Raw genomic sequence first — 21489 nt, 5'->3', positions numbered from 1 at the left:
TATTTAAGTCCACTATGTAGGTAATGTGATTGGATTGATCATTTAGTGTCAAGTCAAAGGCTGCACTATATTATAACATGCTTATGTGTAGGAAGTGTACATAAACTTGTTGTGCAATGTGTTATGCAACCAGAAATATGTGCTGCCACTTTACATACTGGATGGTAAACTCTTCACTCGATGGTTTGAACAAGTTAAACAAAAGAGAAAGCAAATGAGGTGCATTTTTTAATATGATTTTTAAGGCAGTACTCTGTCTGATTTTAACTTTACAGATCAGCTCTTGATCGGTCAAGTTTAAGTGTTACATCTTTTCAAGGCTGTAGATTTGCAAACATTCGCTGTTTTACTCCAAAGCAAGATTCTCCGGAGTGACCTGCCCCTGTCTGTTTTGCTCACTTACCGCCTTGGTAAAGGTTTTAATAAAACAGAGCTGATGTGGACAGAATGTACTTCGTGAAACATTCCCCTCTTGTTTTCTTTTGTTTTTTTGCACACTTGTAAACAGATGTGATAGACAAACCAAGGCCACTGTGAGGGAGGATCAAAACACCTCCACAAACCTTCCCTCAGTCAGAAACAGTAACACAGATCAGGTTGGAAGCACACCGAGTCCCACTCAGAGAACAGCTAGTGTGTTCATACTGTGCCACTCTCTGATTCAGCTTTTTCATCATGCAGTCCTGTAGAGGATTACTCATGTCCCCTTTTTCAGTGGCTTGTTGGCTTTTTTCGGCTGTTGTACTGCCTAGATCTACTTACACATATTACACACAGGAAGCTATTCTTGGATTTTATGGATGGATGGATGTAATGCAGGGATGTACACCTTTGATGTCTTTGCTTTCGGTTTATAGTTGCTTGTGATTGCTCTTTGTTATGCAAACTAACTCAGGATTTTCAATTCAGATAGAAAATCTACAGTTTTATTATATAAATAATTTAACACGGGATCTGAAGAGGAAAGAGAGAGAAAGGAAGACAGCCAGTGTGGCATAACACTGTGCAGCTCTCTGACCACAAAGGTCTTAAGGGATGAGCTGCTGTCTGAACTGGTTTTACGCTCCACTGATGAATGCGTCCACCTTCAGTTACTTGATAGTAAGGATAAAGAGGTTGCACAGTGTATTAATAATCATTCTTAATAAATAATTTAACAGAAGACGTTTTTAATCGGATAATTAACACGTTTGTGTCTTAACATTTGAAGATGAGCATTATTAATGAACTACAAATGGATATTGGATTATACCTATTATGAAATATGATAATGCTAATTAAAATATGCTAATGGTAATTATTACAATATTTCTTTCAGAATATTAGGCTATGGGTTAATGTTTGAAAATTCTAGTTGGTTCCCATTTTTTCCTTCACAATCAAAATTTAGTTAAGTACAGTTTAGGAAAGTTAAATAGCATAATATATATTCCTTTTTGTTCACATCACAACCTTGGACTGATTTAGTGTTCAGTGGCAGTTGCAACAGTTAATACCTTCACGGATGAGCAAGTCAAGAGCAATACTATTTATCTCCTGGTTTATGTGAATACACTTGTACTGTGTTACTGTAGTTGGCTTGACTCTGTTTCTGTACTGTGTTTTACGGTATTGCCTGGTGGAAATGTTATTCCTCCTCTCATGAGATAAACACTAAATCATGCTATATATCCGGTACTCCAGAGTTTTTTATAACAAACTAATGATGTCTGTCAACTATTCTGTGCTATTTGGAGATCGATTCTGGGATAGAGGATGCAAAAGGTGCATAAGAGATAATTAACAAAAAACAGCTTTCTATTTTTTTAGTATATATGTTAAGGAGTGACAGTCTCCTCATTGACGAGTTCAACATATAACAGGTTTATTGAAACATTTTTGATTTCTCTATCAGTTCTTTTGACATTCAATTCTACTGTTGGTTTGGAGGATTTGATTTATTGCAGATCAACATAAAGAATACCATAAATTATATAAGAAAGCTCAAGCTCTGAAAAGGTTGTATCTTCGGCAAATATGGTAGATAGATACTGCAGCCGCCCACACATTTCAAAAGCACTATGCATACTTGCATTAAATACACAAGCACTTTTAGACTGGCAGACATGCACGCACACGCACACACACACACCCACACACACACACACACACACACACACACACACACACACACACACACACACACACACACACACACACACACACACACACACACACACAAACACACGCACCCACAGCACAAAGACTTCTTTCTGGTGAGTAGTGTTATTCTAGTTCCAGACTTCATGCAGGTACATTGAGTCCAGTCCAGAACAGCATGGTTGCTTTCAGCAGCACATACTGTATTCACACATTCTGTGGATTGAATTGCCATGGTTACTGTGCCAAGGCAGGCAGAACTATATATCTCAAAAGTTTTTGCTAATTTCCCTTTGGAAATTAGCAAAAATTCTGTTTGGATCCTTTGATTTATTCCGTCTTTAATTTCCCTGAGGTGTATGTACTTAAGCTTTACCCCTCTGGCTCTGCTGGAGCCAGAAGAGTGACCAGATGTATTTGCCTTATGTGGTGCTAAATCTCTCGTTCGCTCACTTGCTCTCTCGCTCTCTCTCTAGCCAACATGTTGGACACCATGCTGCTGAAGAACGGATGGAAGGGGGGATCGGAGCGAAGGGCAGAGGAGAGCAGCAGCACACCCACAGTGTCCGATCAGAACTTGCTTCGGTGTCATTGTTACCACCACTGCCCAGAGGACTCTGTCAACAACACCTGCATGTACGGTGAAGCACACACACAACTATGCTCATTGAGCACATATAGGCAGACTAGGAAAATATTTGTTTATATCAAGGCTATTAAAAGACAATGCAAATGATTATCTACACTTATATATCAGAGATTACCTCATTAGGCAGATGTTTACTTTAGCTACTTTCTTTAATTAGATCCCTAAAGCGCTTTGAGATGAAGGTCACTAACACTTTCCCTAGCTGACCCTTCATATTGGTGGTTATGGCATGTGCTGTATATTACAGAAATGTAGGTGCATATAGTGAAATAAATAAGCAGTTTCAATACTGAATTAAGTTTCAATAAAATACTTTTGAACCTGAACATCTTCTGTATGATGATGAAGACAATGATGAAAAGACTCCCAGGCAATGTTCACTCATATGATGATGTATGTGCATTTTGGTAGGACTGATGGTTATTGCTTCACCATGGTGGAGGAGGAGGAGGAGGTGGGCGTGGCAGTGCTCACTGCAGGTTGTTTGGGTCTTGCCGGCTTCGAGTTCCAGTGCAGAGTAAGTTCAGATATGTGTGTGTGTGTGTTTTGTATATTTGTGTGTATTCCTGTACTTGTCTGTGTAAGTGTGTCCTTCTGCATGAGCTGTTGTAAAGCCTTTGAGCTTCCCTTCACTCACTGCTGCTCTTAGTGAGACCTATTTAAATCACACTTGTCTTGCACCGCTATCTTTACACACAGTGGGAAAAACCTTTGGTATGTTGTAAAATATTCTCATTAGGAGTAAGTGTCCCTGTAGATATTCCCTTCTCTTGTGTCTTCACATGTAGAAAGGCATGTGTTTTATGTGCGTTTGTGTGTGTGATAGGACACGTGGAATGCTCGTTTGAGGAGAGCTCTCGAGTGCTGCACGGATCAGGATTATTGCAACAGAGACCTGCACCCTACTCTTCCTCCACTCATGACATCAGGTAAGACACACACTTGTTGGCACAGGATTTAACACACTGTAATCCTGTCCCCCACTTGAGGGGCCTTTTAGAACGGGCTCATTCAGGCCACACTGGGTGGTGATGGGTAGTGACAGTTTAAACTGTTACAAACCACAGTGTGGTGCTGGAGTGAAGTGGCACATGCTGCTCCGGGTGGGAAGGGAGAGAGAGAGAATGAGAGAGAGAAAGAGGCAGGTGAAACAGAGCCTGTAGGCTTGGCTTGTTCTCTCACCCTCTAATGAAAAGGACAGCCTCTCCCCAGGGCCTGCTTGAGTTTCTTGCCTTGGGACGGATGTGAGATATCTGTCCATCTGTTACTCTGCAACACACCAACACGCACACACACACACACACACACACACACATTCCTTCTCTCTCTCTCGTTCCCTTTCTCTGTCATACAAACTCACCATTACGCTTTCACACAGCCTCACACTTCGTTTTGACCTTCAAGCAAACAGCGAGAAAAACAAATAGTCATTTTGAGAATAAAAGACTGTTCAATTTTTGTTTTTTATTATTATTTGGCTATCAATTCCCACAGCTAGGATAACACTCTACTCACCAAAGTTAACACTGAGATGTGAGAACATGCCAACATTGCAACAACGAAGCAAAAAAAAGCTGTTCTGTGATCAGATGGGTGGCAAACAAGCCAACGGTTCAGCCAAAGGCTTGACAACTTTATTCAGCAGTAAGTCCGGAAGTGAGATTTTTTTAGTTTTCCCTTCGCGCTATCATTTTCCTCTATGAACTTGCAGAGTGTTCATAAGACACTTTGCTGTTCATGCAGTTTTTCTTTGTCCGCTAGACCTTCTTTTTGTGTGTGTGTGGTTCTATGCACACCATGATCTGTTTGTGTGCCTGATTGGCAGGAGCACGGCAGAAAGGCTAGAGTCCCAGAGCTGCTTTAGGCCTCCGGGGATTTCTGTAGCGCTGTCAGTGTGACAACTGATCTGTGGAATTCAGGAAGGGGATGTGATCGATCACACACTGTGAGAGTGGGGGGTGGGGGGTGGAGGAAAGGGTGAGAGGGGGCAAGGGGAAAAGGAGCTTGTTCATGCTAATGAAAATGAAAAAGATGTTGGAGCTGAAATACAATTAAAAAGAAGAAAGACTGTCAACATCACCTCTAATTTAACAGACTTTCTATCTCACTTAGGGGTGATAAGATAAATAAAATGACATTAAAATATTATGAATATGTCTCCCCACTTGTTTAGATTACGTCGACAGCAGTATCCAGTACATGGCTCTCTTCATTTCAATCACAGTTTGCAGTATCATCCTTGGTCTCATCCTCGTTTTCTTCTACTTCAGGTGAGATTCTAGAAGACATCTAATGCATGTATCAACACATTCACACTCCTGATGTGTGGAATGATTTTTTTCAATACTTTTTTTTGTTGTCATACTATACTATGACTTTTCTATGGCATTTTAATGACATATTATACTATGACTATTTTATGACAATGTAAAGGGATTGCATTTAGATTTTTTTATGGATTACCCTGACTTTCGACAGTTGAAATACTTTTTCAGTACGTTGGTGAAAGAAGTCAGTTCTTAGCTTTGCTGTCAACAACTTTTTAAAGTAATTTTGATCACATACTGTACTATGATTTTTTTTTATGAAAGTTTTTCTGTAGTTAACTTAAATATATTTTTTTCATGACTCTTTATTTTACATTTAATGACAATTGAATTACGTTCTATACTATGACTTTCTCATTTTAATGGCATGTTATAATTTACTTTTTTGACATTTTAATGACGTAATACTGTTATACATGTTAAACGTGACTAAATATATATAATAAGTCATGTTATTTAAATTACTTATAAATACTTTTTAATGACTTTTGTAACAACATTCTATACTACTTTCTATACTAAAAAGTATTTTTCATTTTAACACTTTGATGACATACTAAACTATGACTATTTTTTCCACAACATTTCCTTTACTATTACTTTTTTGGGGGACATTTTAAGGACATACCTAACTTTTTTTTGTTTTTTTATCACATTTTATGATATAATCTATATACATGTTTATTTATAAGTGCACCATGGGAAATTACTTGATAAAGTCATAGAAGGGCTTTTAAGGTTGGAAATTTTCCTTAGTTTTCTATGATGTTAAAAAGTAAATCAGATAATTCACAGGCAATTTGGTGATATCCCTGCAGATGTGGTCTTGACTGGTCTTGACTAAAACAACTAGTTTTCTTTGTTTGAGACCAAGACAAGACAGAGTGAATATGTTGTGGATTCTGAGACAAAACTGAGACCTTCAAAACAGTGTTCTTTCTACAACTACTACAACACTGGTATTTAGTAAACATTGCATCACCTTTGTATGGCAGATATAAGCGGCAGGAATCACGACCACGCTACAGTATTGATCTGGAGCAGGAGGAGACCTACATCCCCCCTGGGGAGTCCCTGAAGGACCTGATAGAGCATTCCCGCAGCATCGGGTCTGGGTCAGGGTCAGGACTCCCTCTACTGGTAAGAACCAATAAGTGCACATCTGGCTCAACATCACAAGCCCAGCCCTTATAGAACAGCAATAAATGACTGCATTGTCTCGTACTTTCGCCTAGGGCTCGGTGATATGGATATAATCAGAATAATTATATACAACTGTACTAAGCACATTGAGACAGAAGGCCCACAATCTGCACTCATTTAAAGTGTCTTCCATGGTAGCGCATCTATTTAAAAAACAGGAAAGAGTGTTTACCACAAATGAATAAGTTGTTGTAATGATGAAGATCCAATAATCAATATGTCTATAACGAATGTTTTTAAAAAGAGTATTTAAAGGCAATAGGCATAATAAACCACACAATCTTTTATTTTTTTATAATAACCTGTTTCCAGGTGCAGCGCACGATCGCCAAACAGATTCAGATGGTTAAGCAGATTGGAAAAGGGCGATACGGAGAGGTATGGATGGGCAAGTGGAGAGGAGAGAGAGTGGCTGTTAAAGTCTTCTTCACCACAGAAGAAGACAGCTGGTTCCGAGAGACTGAAATATATCAGACCTTCCTGATGAGACATGACAATATACTGGGTAAGGGGAAGTGTGAAAAGAGAAATAGAAAACAAGTGTGACTTTTGTGTTGCATATGTGTCTTTCATTCCTGGCATACCTTCTTGGAGTCAAATTCCTTGTATGCATACACTTACATGGCCAATAAAGCTGATTCTGATTCTGATTTCCGACCCCCAGGATTCATAGCAGCAGATATTAAAGGAACCGGCTCGTGGACTCAGCTCTACTTAATTACGGACTACCACGAGAATGGGTCTTTATACGACTACCTCAAGTCCAACACCTTAGATGTTAAGGCTCTGCTGAAACTGGCCTACTCATCTATATCAGGCCTCTGTCACCTGCACACTGAGATCTATGGCACACAGGGTAAACCAGCCATCGCACACAGAGACCTGAAGAGTAAAAACATCTTGGTAAAAAAGAACGGATTCTGCTGTATAGCAGACCTAGGACTGGCTGTCAAGTTTAACAGGTACCACATACATTTTAGACGTTTGTACACTCATGTTAAGATTTGGAGTATTTTAGACATTTCTTGAAATAACTTTATTCCATTTCTGTTTCTCGTCCCTCTCTCAGTGACACCAACGAGGTGGATTTTCCTCCAAACCTACGAGTTGGTACGAAGCGCTATATGCCCCCCGAAGTCTTGGAAGAGACCCTGAACAAGACCCAGTCTTTTATAATGGCTGACATGTACAGTTTTGGCCTCATTGTGTGGGAGATGGCCCGACGATGCATTTCTGGAGGTGAGGAAAAAAAATATTTATCACATTTCATTACACATAAACTCAAATTGTTTACATTTAAGGACAAAATATAAGAATATAGATACAAGCATACGAACATATCAGCATAATTAACATATATAAAACAATCCATCTCTTTCTTCTTTTTTTTACTTGAGCATGATGTATACATGTCTAGATGTTTTCTAAAGGACAATCCTGATTCCCACATCTGTGTTTTTCTAAAGGCATTGTGGAGGAGTATCAGCTGCCCTATCATGACCTTGTGCCCACTGATCCATCCTATGAGGACATGAGAGAAGTTGTCTGTATTAAAAAACAAAGACCTTCATTTGCTAATCGTTGGACTAGCGATGAGGTATTTCAAATGTTTTTCTATACTCCTTTCAAACAATGCATTTTTATAAAGTCTTTATATGTGGCATTGGCTTTACTAATGTTTAGTGAATTATCTATACATATTTTATATAACAATAATAAGTCATTAAAAACACTTGGTGTTGCCAGGTTGGTGTATAATCTCCACATTTATCACTGTAGAACAAGTGGCATTTTAGAAAGTGAGTCAGTCATGAGTCATTGGTTTCTCACATAACCAAAAGCCCGGAACTGTAAACATAATACGTGGTCAATAATAGATTAATTGACGTGGTGTTCTGACTATTTAAAGAGCTAGATAAAAGCTTTATAACATATAATTCATCATCAATAATCCATTTGTCGCAAGTTACACAAGTTTTTAAAAGTATTGTTCCTTATTATTATTATTATTATTATTATTTATATGTATATGTGTCTTCAGTGTTTAAGGCAGATGGGAAAACTGATGTCTGAGTGTTGGGCTCACAACCCGACCTGTCGCCTCACAGCCCTGAGGGTGAAGAAGACCCTGGCGAAGATGTTAGAGACCCAAGACATCAAACTGTGACAGAGAGTTAAGAGAGAGGCTCTCATCACCAGAGACTTGCCACTGGCACAGCGTCACTTACACTGGCCAATAAAAGAAAGGGGGGGGGTGAAAAGAGCCTCTGAAAGATGGGACAAAGGAAACCGACAGCAAGGATGAGTGATACAGATAATGGTCGACAGGGACCCAGAAAAATGAGGGGCAAAAGATGTATTATGTCAAGGGAGATCTTCCTGCTCAATGTCTGAGCCACCTCTGCCTCAGACCAAGTGTTCGGGTTTTGCTTTCTGTGAAAGCTGAGTGGTTGTCAGGTCCAAACTGCCCAGATGGGCAGGCAGACAGGGACCATTGAGGGAGAGGAGCACTAATATCCCTCTGCTTAGTTCTAAACAGAGGAAGCCTCTGCTCTGCCCTTCTAAAGCCATATTGCAGTATTCTATGTTCAGTCTTTTGTACTGTAACAGCTATCTTCACATTTCTTTTTTTGGACTCAGTTATCTCCGTCAATGGTTACTGTCATACACCAAAAGAAATATGTAATTCACAGTCAGTGACCTCATGGTCAATGATATTATTATTATTATTATTATTATTATTATTTATTATTATTATTATTATTACAGTACTAAGCCAAGAAAGACCAAACTAATGATAAAACATGTCCAGCAGAAACAGAGTTTTCTATGTAGTATTCATATGCAAATTTTATATCAATATTAAAACAAGACCTCTGCATAAAAGACTTGTCATCAACGAATTTGGGATTTTTTGATTGTCCTTCAGGACCGAGGCTGAGGCTTTGCTCTCCCTCATTGTCTCTTCTTTCCACTCACAATTAATTTGTATATAACTTAGCTGTCATCTATTGATTGCCTTGCTGGATGTAAAATTGGGTATTTGATGAATTATCTGTGTACAGAATATGTCCCGTCCACTCTACCACTATGGCATGTGCCTTATTTAATCTGTACATATGTGATTGATGAGTGTATGAGTGGATCTGGATAACATTCCTGAATAAAATGACTATGCATCTCGTGGCTTGTGTATTTATGTCAAACATGTATGTGATTCTTCGTTTTCCATGTTGCATATGAACATAATGTATTCATTATTACACTATGACTCTTTTTAACATACTATAAAATGACTTTTTTCGATATACTATACAATTATTTTTTTGTCTTTTTTCAACATACTATACCATGACTTTTTTATACATACTATACAATTACTTTTTTATGTCTTTTTTCGACATTAACACTATGACTCTTTTTAACATACTATAAAATGACTTTTTCAACAAACTATACTATAACTTTTTTCATGACTTTTTTATACATACTATACTATGACTTTTTTGTCTTTTTTTCGACACATTATGACAACATACTATAAAATGACTTTTTTCGATATACTATACAATGATTTTTTTTGTCTTTTTTCGACATACTATAGTATTACTTATTTTGACATACTATACTATGACTTTTTTGTGACTTTTCGACATACTATACTATGACTTTTTTATGTCTTTTTTTGTCATACCCTGTTATGATTTTTATCGATATTCTTTACTATCATTTTTTTAATGTCATTCTATACTTTGACCTTTACCTTATTCTATGACTTTTTAATGACTTCTTTTAGCATACTTTATTTTGACTTTTCGAACATGCTATATTTTGACTTTTTGCGAAATGCTGTACTATGAATTTTTTCGATATGTTATCATATGACTTTTGAAGTGTTAAAAAATTACTCTTTCATGACTTTTATTGGTATACTTAATTATGACTTTTTTCTGCATGCTATACTATGACTTTTTTATGACTTCTTTCGACATGCAATACTATTACTTTTTTATAGCTTTTTTTGACATGCCATTTTATGCCACCTTTACTACTTTTACTACTTTTAACTCCTTTACTGCTATTACATCACACTTTTATGACTGAGTCATAATATGACTTTTTTTGGACACGCTATCTTATGATTTTTTTTGACATGCTTTTCTATGACTTATTTATGACTTTTTTTGACATGCTATGATATGAATTCTATGACTTTTATATGACTTATTTAAGATTTTTTTGACATTCTTTATTAGGATTCTTTTCGACATGCTATACTATGACTTTTTGTGCCTTTTTTCTACATACTAAAGAAATAAGTTGTTTTTTTTAAATGGACATTCTATACTATGACTTTTTATGACTTTTATTGACATACTATGCAATGAGTTTTTTGACCTGCTATACTATGACTTATACATGACTTTATTTAACATGCTACACTATGACATTTTATGTTCCTTCTTCCTGTCATCCCTTCTATCCAACCCCAAGGATTCATAGCAGCAGATATTAAAGAAACCAGCTTGTGAACTCAGTCCTACATAATTGCAGGCAATGGATCTTTACACGATTACTTCAAGTTCATCACCTTAGACATCAAAGCTCTGCTGAAACTAGCCTACTTGTTCGTAACAGGACTCTGTCACCTGCACACTGAGATCTATGGAACACAGGGCAAACCGGCCTTTGCACACAGAGACCTGAAGAGTAAAAACATCTTCGAAAACATGGATTCTGCTGTAAAGCAGACCTCGGACTGGCCGCCAAGTGCAACAAGGTACAACATACATTGAACACTCATTTTAATATAATTTAGGAGAACCTTGGACATTTCCTAAAATATATTTGTTCAATTTCTGTTTCTTCCGCCTCTCTCGGACAGACCAACGAGGTGGATATCTCCCCAACCTACGAGTTGGTAGGAAGCGCTACATGCCGCCTGAAGTGTTGCAAGAAACCCTAAACAAAACCAAGTCTTTGTTGATGGCACATACGGTGTTGGCCTCATTGTTCGGGAGATGGCCCAACTTTGCATTTCTGGAAATCAGGAAACAAATCCATCATCTTTGTTTTTTTAGCACTTAAACACATTCTATACATATCTAGTTGCTCATTCCCACATATGTTTTTTCTGAGGGCATAATGGAGGAGTTTTAACTGCCTTATCGTGACCTTGTGCCCTCTGATCCATCCTATAAGGCAATGAAAGGAGTAATCTGTTTTAAGAAACAAAGACCTTCACTTGCTAATAACTGGACTAGCAATGAAGTATTTTAAGTATTTTTCTATACCACCTTTGAAGAATGCATATTTTTAAAAAGTATTTATATTTGGTAATTGGAATTCATGTTTAATTATCTATAAATGTTTTTTAGAGCAATAATAAGCATTTAAAAAGACATTTTGGGTTGCCAGGTTGGAATAAACTCTCAAGTGGCAAGTGTCATATTAAAATGTGTCAGTCATGAGTTTCTCACATAACAAAAAGCCAGGAGTTGTTCAGTTATACTGTAAAGGGTAATAAGAAGTAAATAGATTAATTTAAATTGTCCTTTGATGTTTGAAGTTTTGGTCTTAAAAATGCCTTACAACTCATTATTTATCATCAATAATAAATTTGTCACAACTTTCTTATTCTTCTGTATATATACATATGTGTGTATTTGGCAGATGCTGAGACTTTGCTCTCCCTTATTGTCTCTTCTTTACACTTACAATACATTTGTTCATAATTTAACTGAAATCTATTGATAATTATTGTCTTGCTGAATGTTAAAATATGTTTTTAATGATTTATCTGTGTACAGATAAAACATCAAATTGCCCTGTCAACTCTATCACTATGGCATGTTTCTCATTTAATCTGTACATATGTGATTAATGAGTGTATGAGTGGATTTGGATAACGTTCTCCAATAAAACAACTATGGTTATCAAATGCTTGCTTATTTGTTTTGAATGCTGCTGTAAGATTCATGTAATTAATCTCAAAATGCAAAAAATGAAATTCTCATGCTCCGTTTTCAATGTTGCATATAAATATAATTTATTATTAGTCTTAAAAATTCTTTCTTACACTTTTTACAATAACTTGACAGATGAAATGCAAGCAGTTGCAAGGAACGTCATGAGTGCCAGAAACAGACAGGCTACATTCTCACTATACACAATAATAATCATGAAGCTGAAGAACAACTAGGGAATGCAAAAGGCTAGCCCACTGAGAATGGAAAGATTGTTTCAGAAAGATGCAAAGTTTGCATAGACGGCTTTACGAAAACTGGGACAACTGCAATTTAAAAAATTAAATAAAACCAAGAACCAAACAAGAACACTTGGAACAGTCACAAGTGCTGCTGCATCAAGGGAATGTTGCATTTACAACTATCACATATTTTTACGAACACATTCAGTGTCATCAAAACACTGACGGCTTCATTACTTTACAAACACAGAATCCTAGTCTGTTTTCCAAAATTACAGCTGAAAGTCATTCAGTTCCGAACACAATAAATGACACTTTTTAAATGGTGTGATAGTTAGATGACCGCCCTCGGTTTGACCTCATACACTGTAAGTCAATTATTTGGTACAAAGCACTTGTATTCAGTTGCATTGGTCCTAGAAAAATATACTTATTTGATTCCCTATCTCTCTTTTCTGACTAGGTTCTTTAATGTAGATGATATGATCTTGAACAACATACAAATCATCAGCATCAGTCATCAATTTTATTCAGTATGGGAATATTGTCTTGACCACCCTTTATTTAGGGGCGATAAATTGATGTAATTAGCCAAATGACCTGATAATAAACATGCAAAGAAAACAAAGAAAAATCATAACCAATGCAACTTATGAAACATATTTAAAAGATATCAAAAAAATAATCACGTAAAAGAAGCACACATAATTGAAAATCATTAGTTATACATGACATGAATAAAAAGTATTAAAAATAGTTACGACAGCAAGACTTAAGCTGTAAAATGGTTACATCATTGATTTCCCTCTGTACGCGTAAAGGAGTCATTACTGCAAGAGTCCACCTGGAGGTGCTATGATACAGTCAAACATAACAGAACAGGAAACAAAATGCGAGGACACTGCCAAATATTCCTTAACAGGCAGCATAAAATACAAAAAAGATATGTTTAAATAGGCATATTATTAAATACTATGTTATCACAGGACACATACTCATCCATGGAGTTGCTATGGAGACTGTTTTCGGAGAGTGAGAGATGTTTCCTCTGATCCAAGCAGTGTTCCTTTGCTCCTTTGACCTTAGATAGTGTATCACTTCTCAGACTGTTGTTTATGGCAAGGGCATCATCCACATATTCGCAGTCTATCCAAATAACCGGACAGCTGTTTCCAAGGAAACAAGAACCAAAAATATCAAGTCGTTGTACCAGAAAGAGAGAGTGTGGAACAGCGAGAGAGAAATGACAGAGATTCTTGTTTACCCTCCGAGTTTTTACACCCTTTGTTGCCAATGTTTAACTGGGTCATGGCTGAGTAGACCTAGCGGTTTCTTTCTTCTTACTTCTCTGAGTGTGCACACACCCACACACAGTACCTGTGAGTGTGTATCAGCATTTGTCATTGTGATGCCAAATGACTCGCCTGCGCTTCGGCGTCCACCTCTCTTATTTTCTTTTATGTCTTCTTCCTCCCTGGAATGTCACACTCCCTGGTGGGCAGATGTCAGTGTTCAGTCGCTGCAGGAACAAGGCTGTCATGGCGTCCCATCTCCTCCAGTACCTGGGCCAGGCGACTGAGGTTTCCGTCAGGAAAATGCTGGGCCTCCCACAAGTCGAGGATCACTCCCGTAGGAGTAGATTTGGTGGCAAAGTAGTTAAGATACCTGAGTGGATGATTGTGGCAAAACAGAGATGGATGGAAAAAAAAGGACGTAAGATACAATTATTTTTTTCTTGAAAAAAACACAAGGCTTTGCTGGTGTGCTGACATGGTAACCCTTTATATGAAGGTCTAAGATATGATAAGATAAGATAAGATAATCCTTATTAGTCCCGCAGCGGGGACATTTGCAGGATTACAGCAGCATAGAGTAAAGTGCACACAAGAGACATAGTAAAAGAAAGACAAGATAAAAATAAAATGCAATAAAAACAACTATTATAAATAAGCAATAACAAACAGTAAAATCCACAATAATTGAAATATTATATGTACAGACAGAATAACTATTATAACTATAATTGCACGGTGTATTTGTATTGCACAGGTTTTTAGTGTCATGTGGTCTGCTGGGAGCAGAGCTGGTTGTGCAGCCTGACAGCAGCAGGAAGGAAGGACCTGCGGTACCTCTCCTTCACACACCGGGGGTGAAGCAGCCGGTGGCTGAAGGAGCTGTACAGAGCTGCCAGGGTGTCCTGCATGGGGTGGGAGGTGTTGTTCATCAGGGATGATAGCTTGGCCATCATCCTCCTGTCTCCCACCACCTCCACCGTATCCAGTGGACACCCCAGCACACTGCTGGCTTTCCTGACAAGCTTGTTCAGTCTCTTCTTGTCGGCTGCTGAGATGCTGCTGCTCCAGCAGACCACTGCATAAAAGATGGCTGATGCCACCACAGAGTCGAAAAAGGTCCTCAGGAGTGCTCCCTGCACTCCAAAGGACCTCAGTCTCCTCAGCAGATAGAGTCTGCTCTGACCCTTTTTGTAAAGTGCCTTTGAATGATTAGTCTTGTCAAGAATGCATTTTAAGCACTTTTTAAGACATTATAATGCATTTATGATGCCTTGTAAAACTGTTTATACATGTTTAAAATCATGCATGACAACTTATCACAACAAGTATATTAAGTTCAGCATTCATAATGCTTTATACTTCCATTACAAAGTGATAGCAGTGTTTGAAAGAAGAATCTGATTCCTGGGTTGCACACCACGTTATAACTACCATGATGTACCAAAGCATTAGAAATTCTAGTTTTCTACTTTTAGTATCTGAAATGTCTAACAAGCATTGATAACATGCTATAACATGACTTTGTGAGCTTTAAGTTTAGTGATAACTGTATAATGTTTTATTCCACTGTATGATAGACCTACTATAACTCAATTATAAGGAGTTATGAGCAGTATTAGCTGGCTGTAGGTAAAGTTTCACGATGATTATCAAAGCCATGTCAAGTAATTATTTGAGAGGTGCAAGATTTTTATGTGAAAAAAACTATGAGCCCCTGTATACACTATGGTTCTGCATGAATCATCACTGTGAATGAGAGGTTGGTTCAAGTCTCTCCTTCCTTCACGCCACACTCTGTCAGTGGTCTCGTCAATCTGCAACTGCTGCCTGCGATAAGACCCCCCCGCTGATGTGGGACCTTATAACTGAACACACACTGTATCTCCATCACACACACAAGACCATCAAAAGACACATGTGTGACGTTTTGAAAAGAGAAGCATCGTTATATCTTTGTCTCTCTCTGTGCCCGTCTCAGTTTAGTCCAACTCAATTAATCTCAATTCAGCAGATGCTTATCAAAATGAGTCACACTGCCTCAGAAAAATCTAAATCAAATAATAACAGACTTCAGTTTTGTTCTCTGAGTTATCTTGTTGCCTAATTCTAGTGAAAGTAAATAGTTTGCCAGCTAAAATGGCACATCAACAACTTTTTGAAGAGTCACTCTAATTCATTCACTTGATCTCTTTTATTTTCCCTTGAAAAATGAGCAAAACCTGATGACAGCCTGTTCTTTTGGCCAGACTGTGACCACTAAGAACTTAAATCTACTGTCACTCATTTTCTCTCTCAGACAGCACTTTTCCTCCACCCACCTGTCAAGGTTAAGTTTGTGGGCAAACATCCTCCAATCATTTCCCCTGGTCTGTGGTGCATCCAGACTGCCACACAACTTTTGTCTGATGGAGACAGGGATGCGGAAGGCAATGGGCCCCACCAGAGTGGTGATGTTGCTGGCAGGGTCCAGCAGAGACGTGTCAATATTCTGGGTTTCCTGCAGAGAGAGAGCGAGAGAGAGATAGGGAGATATAAAGAGAGAGAGAGAGAGAGAGAGAGAGAGAGAGAGAGAGAGAGAGAGAGAGAGAGAGATTGAATTAGGGACACAGAATGTAGCAGTGGCATTTTTTCAGCATGTAAGTCATCTAACAACATCTCCCAAAATGAAGCATAATGAGACTCAAAATTGATCCATTGCTCAAACAAATTATGTGTCTAGGTTGGATAAAAAGTGTAAATTTTTTATTTTATAGTTATTCATTAATTGATGCGAGTGAGTGATTTTCAAATAAATTGCATCAGGAGGATTAAGTGCTGGAGGTCTGCCTACAGACACCAGAGCAAGACCCAGAGACAAATGAAGTAAGATCAGGCAGGGCCGCAGCTCTCGACTGCATGTATTGTATTTCATCTCATTACTGAGCACAAAGCCCGCGTGCTCCGCCATCCCTCAACCTCTATCCTCCTGGCCAGATGGCCTTTGTGAAACAAGTGCAGCGCGACTGGAGGGTGATTATTCCCCCTCTGCTCCGCATTGGCCTGTCAGGACCACATGAAGGCCATAGGGTCGAGACTCTCAGTCTTACACCCTGTCAGTCTTTTTGTGAACATTGCCAAAAAGAGGTAAGAGGACATGGGATAGAGGGTAAATTCATTTAAGTATCTCTCACAACAAAGAGAGAAGGAAAGAAATGTGGTGGAGGAAATGCATATTCTCTATTATTAAAATTAAAATCTTTTTTTGTGATGCATTGCTCGTTTCTAAAAAAAAAAGAGAATCAGTCTTTTAGGCTGCATTTTATTTATTTGTATTTAATCTTTTTTTAATCTGCAACCTCATTGAGATTTAAGGGATTGTTCAGGTATTTTGAAGATGGGTTGTATGAGGTACTTATCCATAGTCAGTGTATAACCTACACTAGATGATGGTCGGCCCGCCAACAGTTTGGAGAAGCAGATAAGAGTACAAGCATGGAAGCATAGAAATGTACTGCTGTGAATGGGGGCTACAGTTTATTTTAAAAACATATTTTTTATTAAACGTATTTCAGACACCTAAAAGAAAGGCCCACCTAAAAAAAAATCAGTTTAAGTGTACGCTATATATAGAATATTTTCTGACCAGGAACTGAACTGAAAGTTCCCCTTTGGAAAGGGATGATTGACGACAGGAAAAAGTGGTAAAAATATTATTCATATGGTGTACACTAAATGGATATTTATTATTATAGTGGGGCCTGTCTTTTAGGTGTCTAAAATATGTTTTGCTTCTGCCCCCGTCCACAGCTGTACGTGAAAACCAGTTCTGCCACATAAGAGCGTACATGAGCCGTGATTGACCAGATTGTGTACTGCAGTTACTAGATTCAACAGAATAACAGCTTTATAAATTAATAGCATGAGATTGCTATTTCTTCTCGCCTTTAAGAAGGAGGTCCAGCCGAATGTGTGATACAGAGAACAATGAACACTATGAAATGTGTTATTTATAATAATTTGTAATGCAGTTGGATACACAGGGTTTAACAGCTCGAATTATGGGGCAGCATGACAACACAGTCAAGGCCAGACAGGAAGGTTGACAGCACAATAGTTTTACAGCTGAAAGGAGAATTTGTGCAAGAATAAACCCTACCTCTGACAGTGTAGTGTCCAGCTGAAAAATCTGTCCTTCTCCTTCCACCTGGCGCACACATATCTTACAAGCCAGGTCCACAGTGCTGGAAGAGAACCGCTCCAGGGTAAAGCAACAGTGGAGGTTTCTCTGTGAGCCGCACCACACTTGCTGGAAGGAAAGCTCCTGCAGAGAAGTGCAGAGGGGAGAAGATTTACTCAGCTGTCAGCGAGCATGTGAAAATGTTTGTGATCTTTCTGAAAAGGTGTACGACCAGTTTACCTGGTACTTGGCTAGTAGTTTGCTCTTCCACAACGTGTGGGGGACATCGTGGATGGAAAGTCTCAGGTTGTTGGTGCTGTCTTTAAAGTTGAGAGTCTTTGGTTCGTCCAACAACTTCCCACCCATTTGCTTCTCCATCTGTAGGACTTCCTGAAAACACAAACGCACACTTGTTTTGGAAACCATGTATACTGACCTTGACATAAATGGATCTACTATTGTGTTGCTGTAAACTGTTGTTGTTTGCTACAGCAGTTTCATGCAAATACTGTAATGTTAATCTGGAAATTAAATAGTATATATTCATCAGTGTCCCTCTGGGCTTTAAGAACCTGAATCTGAACCAGCCATCTGAAACAAACTTCATTGCCTTTCAGCAGGATCGCTATCACCTCTCATTACCCATTCCCAAACTTAATAACCGTGTTTAATATCCCCGCTCAGCATAATAATCTGTCCTTATCTTTCCTCCATGTAGGTAGATGGAGGTATTAAACAGAGGGAGACAATAAAAGAGTAGAGGGATAAAGGTGGCTTATTTTGTGTTGGTGCAGCAGCTACATCTTTCTAGGAGCAGAAACGCTTTACAAATGCAAGCGCTTGTCTCCCCTTATTGTGACACACCAACACAATGATTTCTCATTCCGCCTCCCACAGCTCATCTGCTGGCTATGCCTACACACACATTAACAATTCAGTCGAAATGACACACTCACAAACATCATTAATGCTCACAAACACATTTCATTTCTGCTACATAACCTTTTGCAAACACAGAGACAAAAGAAGGGATCCACACATGCGACCTGATGTATATTTTACCTTGAGGGCGTCCTGTGTGTCGTCCAGGCAGTAGACTCTGATGTGATATTCCATGGCGGGGCAGGTGACAGGGCCGAAGATGGCAAGTTTGAGGCGCTTGGTGGTTGAGGCGCTCAGAGATTGGCCAACTAGGCAGGTGGTACCCAGTGTCTCTGTCAGGATGTGGCAGGCCTCATCATCCATTTGGATATAGCATGGCGTGGTGAAATTTTCCTCTCCTACCACCACCACATCCTACATGTGGACAAGAAGAACAGAAAAGTGACACAAGTGTGAGAGATAATAAGCTAAAAATAAATAAACAGAACAGACATTGTCAATGTTTCATCATTTTGTTACTTGTGGTAGCATTTGCAGTTGGAAAAAAGAACATTATAAAGAGGATAAAGATAAGAAAAATAGAAAAAGACATAATAAAAGCATTTATTAAGCTGTCACTCTGGCTCTGTTCCCCCTGCAAGTTTTCTTATATGTTTTAATTTGTTGGCAAGTAAGTATAGCCATTAATATCAGAGAAAAAGTTCACTGTTGCTTTCTCCAAGACAGATTATCAATATCAAGTTCTTCTAAATCTAATTAAAAGATTTCTTTGCATTCCTATAAATGATACCATTCAATCTTAAGCACTATAAAAAACATTTTCTAAGTATTCACCATTCAATGGAGATAATAAGGTACATCAAGTTGAGCTCAATTTGTTGTTTTACTTGGTCTGGGAGTCATATTAACTTTCCCCTACATGTTTGTAAAACATACCCAGTATACCAATATGCATAGCCATTGCATCCAAAGAATCAAATCAGTCACAGTGTGTTCCCTAATTTACATGTTTTGAAACTGAGCAGAATGATGAGCATGAAGTTTATTCAGTTTTTTGGGGGGGTGACTAAATTGATGGATTAGTAAAAAAAGAAAAGTGTACTTCAACTTCATTTGTCATAGAACTGAATTGTCTAGTTTCATGCAGAATTTTTACAAAACACGTCAATTCCATTTGTGCCCAAAGACAATATTAAGTATAAGGATAAATTCCACAAGATTCACTCTGATTGGTCAAGTTTTGAAATGTGGTACGGACATACTTTGACCAAGTAACTAACGGTACAACAATTTTTTTTATTATCAGTGTGAAACTGTTGTGAATTGAAATGTTAACATACTGATCTGTTGGGGTCTCACGACTCGGGTCAGAGGACGGATGGAGAGTAAATGGCTAACAAAAAAATACAATCTACAGAAGATAATTCATCTATTTCAATCAAAAGATGGGGTATGGCAGAAAGTTTCATTGAACCGCCTAACAGTGAGAGTGGAGACAGTGCAGTGATGAGATGGGATGATTGGCAATTTATTTAAATAGTTGGAAACTGTTGCTACCCTGAAAGTTGAGAAAAAGGGAATCAAAGAGAGAATGTCCCTGGACAAAGAGGACCCCACATCAACTTAAACTACAGAATGGACCAAAACATCAGCCACTATCAGGTCAGAGTTAATTTCAAGAACTGGTAAATGGTAAATGGACTGTACTTGGATAGCTCTTTTCTGGTCTTCCGAACAATCAAAGCGGTTTAACACTACATGTCATCATTCCCCCATTCACACACATTCACACAATGGTGGCCGGGGCTACCGTGCAAGGTTCCACCTGCCCATCAGGACTCTAACTAACCATTCACACCCATTCATAGAGCAATATGGGGGTTGAAGGACGACACTCTACCAACAGTCGCCCATTCTTTTGTGTGGGCACCATTCTTTTTGTTCATGCTTGAAGCTGCAATGCATGGATCTTACATTGTAATTCACAAAAGCTTGAGTTAGAACATTTAGCCAAGCCCAGAGTATAATTCCACCAAAGGAAATTAAAGTTCAGTTTTGGGCATAAATGGGTTAATTGAAACTGATTTTGAATTTAAATTGGCTTTTCTCAAAAGCTGTGACCGTAAAATATAACACTTAGCAAATATGTTTTACTTAATCAGACACCCTGTCATTGTGTATGTGAGATAATAGAAGACTGAGTTTCTGGACCATTAGTAGTTAACCTCTGTAATGGCACTAATGCCAGGACATATTTCTTTCAGATAAGACAGTCTGGTCAGGGGAGGCTTTCATTCTCTCTTGATCTCTCTTGATCTCTCTTGATCTCTTGATCTCTCGTTATCGCTCTCTCTCTCTTTCCTGTGAACAGCACATTGGCTTAAATTCAGCCTATTATAAGAGACAGAAGAAGAATTACAGTATTTTATTGTGAGCTAGGCCGTTTAACAGCAGTATTATTGCTGATCATTAGACTCTTTAACTGCTCCTGAGGGATGGCACTGGGGCTCCTTATTTGGAGATAATTAGAACACACTGTGGAAAAGTAAGCCTTTGCTTCATACATACGTGTGCAGGCACAAACATGTAACACACACACACATATTCACACAGCATAAATTATTCACAAA

General features: G+C 38.3%; 2 protein-coding genes and 1 pseudogene across 2 annotated transcripts in view; 2 read left to right on the top strand and 1 right to left on the bottom strand.

The window, feature by feature from the left end:
* Positions 1-9491, top strand: part of LOC129102846 (bone morphogenetic protein receptor type-1B-like) — a 48918-nt gene extending 39427 nt beyond the window's left edge. The window contains exons 5-14 of the mRNA XM_054613122.1: positions 2616-2775; positions 3200-3305; positions 3615-3717; positions 4962-5058; positions 6111-6255; positions 6631-6823; positions 6983-7280; positions 7388-7557; positions 7785-7915; positions 8360-9491. Of these exons, the coding sequence (XP_054469097.1) occupies positions 2616-2775; positions 3200-3305; positions 3615-3717; positions 4962-5058; positions 6111-6255; positions 6631-6823; positions 6983-7280; positions 7388-7557; positions 7785-7915; positions 8360-8485 (1529 nt within the window). The 3' untranslated portion in view covers positions 8486-9491. The remainder of the gene's footprint in view (positions 1-2615; positions 2776-3199; positions 3306-3614; positions 3718-4961; positions 5059-6110; positions 6256-6630; positions 6824-6982; positions 7281-7387; positions 7558-7784; positions 7916-8359) is intronic.
* Positions 9492-10772: 1281 nt separating this feature from the next.
* LOC129102804 (bone morphogenetic protein receptor type-1B-like) lies at positions 10773-11598 on the top strand (annotated as a pseudogene).
* Positions 11599-12355: 757 nt separating this feature from the next.
* unc5cb (unc-5 netrin receptor Cb) overlaps positions 12356-21489 on the bottom strand; it is a 107901-nt gene continuing 98767 nt past the window's right edge. Inside the window, exons 13-17 of the mRNA XM_054612167.1 lie at positions 19040-19273; positions 18218-18367; positions 17957-18121; positions 16140-16318; positions 12356-14191 (exon numbers count right to left, since the gene is read on the bottom strand). Coding sequence (XP_054468142.1) covers positions 14032-14191; positions 16140-16318; positions 17957-18121; positions 18218-18367; positions 19040-19273 — 888 coding nt within the window. The 3' untranslated portion in view covers positions 12356-14031. The remainder of the gene's footprint in view (positions 14192-16139; positions 16319-17956; positions 18122-18217; positions 18368-19039; positions 19274-21489) is intronic.

Source organism: Anoplopoma fimbria, chromosome 14 (assembly GCF_027596085.1).
Source record: "Anoplopoma fimbria isolate UVic2021 breed Golden Eagle Sablefish chromosome 14, Afim_UVic_2022, whole genome shotgun sequence".
NCBI lineage: Eukaryota > Metazoa > Chordata > Actinopteri > Perciformes > Anoplopomatidae > Anoplopoma > Anoplopoma fimbria.
This window is presented reverse-complemented; position numbering and strand designations above follow the sequence as displayed.